At 34.0% G+C, this 8,527-nt stretch overlaps 1 protein-coding gene across 1 annotated transcript; it reads left to right on the forward strand.

The window, feature by feature from the left end:
- The first annotated feature begins 2,494 nt into the window (after positions 1 to 2,494).
- LOC583422 (ADP-ribosylation factor-like protein 16) lies at positions 2,495 to 8,145 on the forward strand. The gene is made up of 5 exons (XM_030984284.1): positions 2,495 to 2,609; positions 3,597 to 3,655; positions 3,999 to 4,118; positions 5,132 to 5,247; positions 5,979 to 8,145. Exons 1-5 carry the CDS (start codon positions 2,549 to 2,551, stop codon positions 6,100 to 6,102), a joined length of 480 nt encoding a protein of 159 aa, XP_030840144.1. The 5' UTR covers positions 2,495 to 2,548; the 3' UTR covers positions 6,103 to 8,145.
- Positions 8,146 to 8,527: the final 382 nt, after the last annotated feature.

Genomic DNA, 8,527 nt, shown 5'->3' on the forward strand with positions numbered 1-8,527 from the left:
GCTCTCAGGGAGAACAGCATTGAAGCTGATGAGGCTTCTCTGGATAAACAAAATAATCATTCTTTTTATTACAAAGTAAACCTACGGTTGTTATCTTACATTCTCGTATCCAATCTATTTGCGTTCCATTTATTCCAGTCTTAGTGCTCATTTATTCCAGTCTTAGTGCTCATTTATTGGCAGACGTCAATCAATCATTTCCACTTTATTTCAGGGATATTCCTTCTACTTTGTATTATAATGATAATCTGGGAAATCAATTGTGCTCTGTTAGTGCAACAATAGCAGAGTTATTTAGTCTCAGGGAGGGACAAAAATTGAGAAGAAGGATATTATTTTTTTCAATATCTTTGGGGAAATCTTATGTGCAAATTTGATGCACAATATGAATTGCTTTTCATGATTACATACATTCATTATCTTTGCAGAGTAAGATTTTTGTTTCCTTCTCATATTTAAAACTTTTTTTTTGCAGACTGAATTGAAGCAATGTTTCACATTTTGAACACCGCTTGTTATATACATAGTATTAATAGTGTACCTGCCTATATAATTCTTTTATTTACTTGTAACTATATTCTTCTTTTTTTTTTTGATTGGTTATTTAATATTATGTAATAATGTTATGATGAAGATTATGTTTAAATAAATGTAAATGAAATGTGTAATTTGGAATTCCATGTTAATGCTTTTAATACAAGGGACTTGTATGCATGATTTAGACATCTTGGAATTTAGAATTTGGAATATATGAACTTATGGGGCCTGATGTATGTTATCATATACCAAAGACTTGCTTGGCCGATGTTTCGTATTATAGTAGATTTTACATTTTAATACAAAGGCTTTAGAATAAGATTCCATAGCATATTCGGGTAATGCATGGTATCCATGCTAAAACTCCTGCAACAATACTAAGGATATTTGCCATTGCCGGTACCGGGAATCACCTTATATTAAAATGTAGGTGCAGGCATACATTTATGTGTATTTTAACATCATGGGTACCCTATTTAAGTTTTAATTTGGTACTGTGATTGCTAATAAAATAGCCCTGCTTATTAATGTGCTATTATCACAAAAGAATCAATGTAATATTGTTGCTGTAAGTTTTAAACAACTCTTTTATTTAAATATGCATTGTACCATCATAATACCCTAATATTTTATAAATGCACTCATGCACAAACTCTTAACATTTTCAGCAGAAATATGCTTTTTTAATATAATTTCCAAGAGTTCATCCCCTTTCATTACATTCCACAGATATTACAGTTATTCATAATCTGTTTCTAAGTGTTTTTCTAGTAAATAAACCAATCTTACAATATGCAATTTCATGAACTTCCCATAATGTATCATGCACTTTGGTCATATACATTATACTGACCTATTACTGCAATGGTGGTATGTTGTTATTGTAGCACAGCTAATCTACCCGTACTTCTCCCAAATATGTATCATAATTATTTTCAATAGACCCGTTTACTAATGTATTTAAATTTATGCATGTTTCTCTCCAGATCCCTTAGTTACCGACTATTTGATTCACATACATTAGTTGTTGCTATGTCTGGCAAGCTTTTCAGTTGTCAAGAAAAACATATTTGTTAAAAAAGTATGCATAAAATTAGTAGACAGGCCTATATGAGGCTGGCCTATTCTAATTGGCAGATGGATGAACATTTGTTACAATAATTGCTCAGTGATTTGGTTGTGAAGTTCTATACTGCAGTATTTTGTGTATGTGATGAAACCTCTGCACTCTTGGGTTAAGAATTGATCGGTGGAGGCTAATTTCTATGGAAATGGAAGATGTGTATAAACTGAAGTTCACTATATTCATATATATGCAATACCTTTGTCCAATCTGTGCTTCTCGTGTATGTGAATATTTATTGAGGTTTGATTATTGGTATGTCTGTTCCTAAGTGCTGCCCTGGCCAGATATTGAGTTACTATAATGATGAGAAGGAGAGAGAGAGAGAGAGAGAGAGAGAGAGAGAGGGGGGGGGGGGGGGAGGGAAGAGAGAAGGAGAGAGAGAGAGGGGATCGAAGGTGAGAAATAGATATATGGGAGAGAGAGACCACCAGTAAACAAAATTTAGGAGAGTAAAAAAAATAATAAATAAAAGAAAGAAAGAATATATACTGGTACAGTAAATACAATTTTTAAAAACACAGAAAAAAAAACACGATACACATTACAGAGGGTTATAGTGAAGGATCAAGATAAAAATGAAATATATACCCGGTATTGAGTGAATTCAGAAAGTATTTGAAGTTTAGCAAAATTGCCCTACCAGCATATATTTCAATACTTCAATGATAACCAGACATTTGTGAGAAAAGTAAGGTTTGGCTTTTCGTTTTGAAATATTTTAGAGGGTTTTGTAAATAAAGAATGCTATTTTAAACATACAATTGCAATGTGAATCACTCTGTAAAATCTGAATTAAAAAATAATAGAATCCACAAACGGCACCTCATACATTAATGTTATCGTTTGCTATTTCTGTTCCCGAGGTGATTCAAACGGCAGAGCAAAATGTGCTTACTTCTCGGACCTTTAGGAGTCGGAAAAACAATGATTTTGAAGCGGCTACAAGATATCCTTTTCCGCCGTCTAGAGTAGTGAAATTCAGTGTGAAAAAGATTGCATATATATGTGTAGAGTAGTACCGAAGGCCGAATGAATGAGTGTTGTAGCCCCATTAGTAGTATTTTATGTTAGCTATTCAAAATAAACACCGCACCGCAGTTATGTTTTTAAATAATTCGCTTGTCAGGTTTTAGTTGTTCGCTGCCAACTCAATAAAGTTTAAGGTTATGCCTCATGCATTTTTGTAAGTTAATTAATATAGAAGTTAGAGTCCTTTATTAAATTAAAAGGAAGACGAAACAAAGTTATGAATGAATAATATTTGAGAATTGAAGAAAAAAAAAAGATTGATTTAAGTTTTAACTTTGTACAAAATCCATTCCTACATAGACCTCTAGGCTCTAGGCTAGATCTACTTTACCTGGCATTTTATGGGGTAACAAATACATGAGGTTTGAAGTAAAAATAGAGGATAACAGACTAGTCAATAAGTATCCCTCACAGAGAACCTACATGTCAGGATGTATGTGCCTCAGTCATGAGTTGACAATGTCAATGACATACGTCGATCAACTCTAGAACGGATCCATTCCATGCACGCACCATTTTTAGTACTTTCTTATGCCATTGCATTTATAAAATGGTTTGCATTGAACCAAAGTCAGACTTGATAACTCTGTGCATGTACAGGCTGCCGGCTGCAGGATTTTTAAATGCTCCTTTTTAAAAATAATTCTTTACAATTCATTTCACAGAATACAAAGATATTTTGAGTTGAAGTTCTTAAGTATTTGCCTTCTGATTTGACCCCTTTATGTCAACCTATCTACATTTTTTAGCATTGCAATCTTTGAACTAGAGAGAAAGGAACTTTTAAAGGATTTAGAATTATAACAAAGAGGTATGATGTTAACACAATGGTAGAAGTTACTTGTGCAAAAGTATCACATGAGAAACAATTTATACTTGTCATGTTCCTTGACGAAAGGATCACTATATTCTACGAAAGGTTCATTTGACAATCTGAATGATGCTCCGTCAACGATAGCAACGGTGAGTATGGTTACCATTTCATACCTTGTTGCCCATAAAGTTGGAATAATTTTCTGAAATCTGTTCATGAAATAACTGTGATAGCATGATTTATTATCGATAGATAAATTTTATATCTTCTCAGAACTGTACTGGTCAGTCTTCATTGATCAATCGCTGTTGGTCAGTAGAGTTCTGCGAAGATATAAACTTTCTCAATATTGAATCATATAAATCATGCCATATATAGTCAACTATAAATTCTTGCTTTGTATTTTTATGAATCAAATCTGTGGATATATGGAATGAAGCAATTATCTTATAGCATGAATTTTCCATCTCTTCTCTCTTTATACTTTACCAGGTTGGGACAAACCTAACCAATGTCCAACTCAACAAGAAAAACGAGGTCAGAGTGAGAGAGCTGGGAGGCATGATGGCCCCCATCTGGCCAAACTACTTTGCTGATTGTTCAATAGTTCTGGTAAGTAAATGTACATAACTATGTGTAGTCTGACTAGACAGCAGTTAGGGTTTGATGTTCAAATCCCTTCCTGATTCTGAGATTTTTAGAAAAAATATGCAGTTAGTGCAGTAAATTGCAAGTATTTGGAACATCCACTAAACTTTCTTCTTTTTCTTCTTCATCCTTAATGATTGTTTTCTTCTCAAATGGTTGTTTCTAATGGCTTTGTTTTTTGATCAGGAGTTGGATACGTGCCCTTAAACCTGCTTCATCTGTACAGGATATATACTACTGCAGGGACTAATTTTCCTGGTATCGCATAGCAATTTCCTATGCATTTTTTATATGACTGCTATACAAAATATCATGTGTGTGTAGCAATTTTATTACATAGAAGTGTACACAATTTTATTTGAAACATTGATCTATCGGCTTAAATTGCTTATCAAGTTTGAGGATGTAAAATTATTCTCTGCTACTGATATATATCACCATGACACATACAGATTCAATCATATTCAGCACAGGAATTAAAAAAAGATTCTTGTGGTTTACGCTGCTAAAGTTTGTTTAGATAATTACATAGTACATGTATGTGTAGATTGTTTTTTGTGTTATTTATTAAAATTTCAAACTGGGGAAACCATGCAATGTGTCTATGCATCAGCTATTTACCTTTTTCTAGAGCCTGAAATTCTGATAACCTGCAGGTGTTATCTTTTTATTAAAGCAATACATAATAATAACCCTTGTCGTTTTTCACATGTGAAATATTTATTGTTTAGCTATTTTCTCTATAATAGTATGGTATTTCTTGTGGGGGGGGGGGGGGGAAGTAAAATAGACAAAAAAGACATTTTGTTTATTTGGAACGAAAGGTAGATGAAAAATATATTCTCAGTTGAATTTTTAAAAAGTTTTTTAAACATATATATTCTGTACTGTTTTAGGCTATGATACTTTGACTAGGGAAATAATTGATTTATATCTACTTATACATTCTCCTGTTCTCTTTTATTTTTTCCTTGCAGTATGTAGTTGATGTATCCAACTTGTCCCAGGTATCCAGTGCATGTATCCAGCTTCTCCATGTACTCTCTGATCCCAGACTACAGACTGCTTCCATCTTGATCATTCTCAACAAAAGGTCAGTCATATAATTTCCCCTCCCCAGCTCCCCCCCCCCCCCTCCCCTTCCCCAAATCCAAAGTTTTCCTCGCAAATAAAAAGCGTGATAGTCTATCATTTAAGGATTGGATTATTTAATCATGAGAAATCATCCTGCCAATGACTTGATTCGTCTCACTGGATGGAAACAGCCGTCATTATGATGCACATGTTGAATAAATTCAGATACAGAACAGGGACCATTTGTCTCACTCTCAAGGAGGAAAATAAGATTTGCTTTATTAAACATTCAAAAGTTCAAATACACTATATCTGTCAAACCTACTTGGTGCATGTAGAAAGATATGTTAGAAGCTGAGTAGACCAACGTGCATTGAAAGATGAGGAGATTTAATATTTTAGTCTATCAGAATGCATAGTCCCATTGAAGATATTGATTTTGAATTTCACTGTACATGTTTGTGCATTGGAGTGATCTTTTTTTTTCCTACTGGTAAAACAAAAAATATTGCCCCATGATAAACAATTTAAAGTTATTTTCAGACAGTGTCACCTGGAAATACAGTTTCATTGCCTGAACTTGCTATTTGCCTGAAATAATTTGAAACTGTATTGAAGAAAAAGCCTGTTTTTTCAAAATCATTCTAATGTGCATTCTGCAAGTAGTTGCAATTTAGGGCATACATTTACTGCGCAATATTTGTGAGGACAAAGTTAAGAGTTCATCCTGATATGTTCTTTCCCTCACAGTGACCTCCCTCCTCCAATGAGCATCCAACAGATCAGGTCCCTGCTTCACCTGGAAGACCTGGCAGTCTCGGCCAATCAGAGGATAGATGTGCTAGAGGTCAGTGCACTCACAGGTCAAGGTTAGATGAGGTTGTGAGGTGGCTCAACTCCAATGTCAAGGGATGAGATACTAGTAGTAACATGTTCTGGTCGATAGTTACATGTCGTACTTCTATGATATATATCTTTCATTCTGTACACAAAGTTGGCTGTACTGTACGAACTTCTGGTAAGTCGTGAAAAGGGCTGTTCTAGAAGAGAGAGACCCCTGCACCATCCTGTTGTTGACATGATTCATCTCATTATGTTCATATCATCACAAATCAACAGCAAAAAGTAATCTGTATCTTTATGGCATGTATTATCTAAATATATATTGAAATGACATTTATTATTTACTGATTGCTGCATTCATGTTGGTTGCTTTAGTGTCAAAATTTCCCTTTTTGAAGGAGAACTCTAGTTTAACCTCTTGCTTTTAAAGATAATGTTGAGTACTAGTCAGACAATTGCTTTTGATTGAGGAGGCGCGATAGCTCAGTTGATAGAGCAGTGGCCTCGTAATCCGGCGACCCGGGTTCGAAACCAAGGCCATGCGCTAGTGCCCCTTGGTAAGGCATTCATCCTCATTACCAGGTCTTTCGGAGAGAACCGAAAGCCGTCAGTCCTCTGGTTTCTTACTAACGAGCATTTATGCTTCCTTAGCAGTCAGGTAAATTAACAACCACTACAAAATAATTGACTTAAAGATATTCTGATTTGTAGAAATGAAGACCAAATTCTGAAGAATTGTACATCTTGGTTTTCTCTGCATTCTAAAAACTGAAGGTGATGCTTTGTATCGTCACAAAAGTACAATGCTGCAAATTGCCCCTCAAAATCATTCTCGGTTCAGTGCACGCAAATCATTTGAGTTTGCGAATGACGGTAAATAAATCTTCACTGCAAGCCTCGGTCAATCCGCACTGCCTATTGACTGATATTCTGCATCATTAATCTTTAGTTTTGATACGCCATCTTGGCTTGAATAATGTGTTACTGTGTTTACTCATTATGTATTCTATTTTTCTTAATTAAAGAATTTATATCGACAACTTACTTTTCCTTGGCAAAAGGGAGAACTTGAATCGACAAATTTGACAGAATGCTACTGAAACTTGAAATGGAAAGGAGTTACTTATTGAATTGCTGCTTACTACAAAGTGTATTAATATCACAATGACAGAGGAATTGGGGGGGGGGGGGGGGGAGGTGTGCAGGCTTCAGCCAATACAGACAGGCCACAGCATTTATAGATTCAGGAACATAGTAATATTATAACTATTTACTTGTAAGAGAGTCAAGAGAATTTAGAAGCAAACTGCATTGGTCCAAAACAGACTTGATGATCATGTGTCAGTACAGCATCCATTGAGTTATAAGCAAGAAACTTTGGCGTTAAGAAAAATTATTTGACTTCCATTTTCATTTCAAAACTCCAATTATTTTTTAACTTCATCTTTCCTTACATCTATGTGGTACAGCTTAAATCTTTTCTGTGATGTGATCTTGTCTTGAAAATTACAAACGCTTCCTCGATCCTTCTGTGAATTTGTGAAAATATGGATCCATACTTCTATTTGTGTGTTGTAAGCAGTAGAACTATGTGCAATAGTAATAACAGTTTTTAAGTCGTATTTATTGAATATTGTGTATATTTGTTATAGACAGTCATTTTTAAGTAAATATTATTTTAGATAAGAAATATAATGTTTGTTAATGTTGTACAACATATTATATTGAATGTAATATAAATATACATGTACCACAGGTATGTATTATGTATATCTTGAGTGAAAGACTTTGGAAACATTTTATGTTGTTTATGTACTTTTTTGTCAAAAATTGCTGTCTCTCCTGATTGCATTTACAGTGGTACCTGAATTAAAATTAATCTTCTTCTTTAACATGGCGATGACAGTTGGCTAGGGTACAAGGAAAGTTACTGTTGTTCCCAATTAGAATCATATATAAATGGTAATGTCAAAATGTAACTTTGTGCTAATATTTAGAACCAACATGGTTAAAGAAGACCAGATGGAATGGCTTTATCCCTCAACCACAAACATGACCAGAGGCGATGCAGGATTTAAACAAAAAGAAATTTAAAAAAAATCCTTTTTTTTTTTCAGAGGGGATTTAGACTTTGGCTATGTTATCAGAAATGTTATGCATTACAACTCACTGACAATATATATATATATATATATTTTAATGTCAACTCTTTTCTATATTTGACTTTTTACAAAGCTCTTTTATTCTCACTTTACAGAGGCTCATTTTAGAACTTGGGGGATGAATTACCCGATCCCGGAGTCTCTTTACAATTGTTTGCATGGGTACCACATATAGTTGGTAGTGTCACTATTGTGACAATCATTTTGTATTGTTTATGATTTTTAAATACTACTGAATGATGAATGTAAAGTATATTGTGTACATCATTTTATATTGTTGTACAAAGAGTACTG

This window comes from Strongylocentrotus purpuratus, unplaced genomic scaffold (assembly GCF_000002235.5).
Source record: "Strongylocentrotus purpuratus isolate Spur 01 unplaced genomic scaffold, Spur_5.0 spur5_scaffold_14, whole genome shotgun sequence".
NCBI classification, from domain to species: domain Eukaryota; kingdom Metazoa; phylum Echinodermata; class Echinoidea; order Camarodonta; family Strongylocentrotidae; genus Strongylocentrotus; species Strongylocentrotus purpuratus.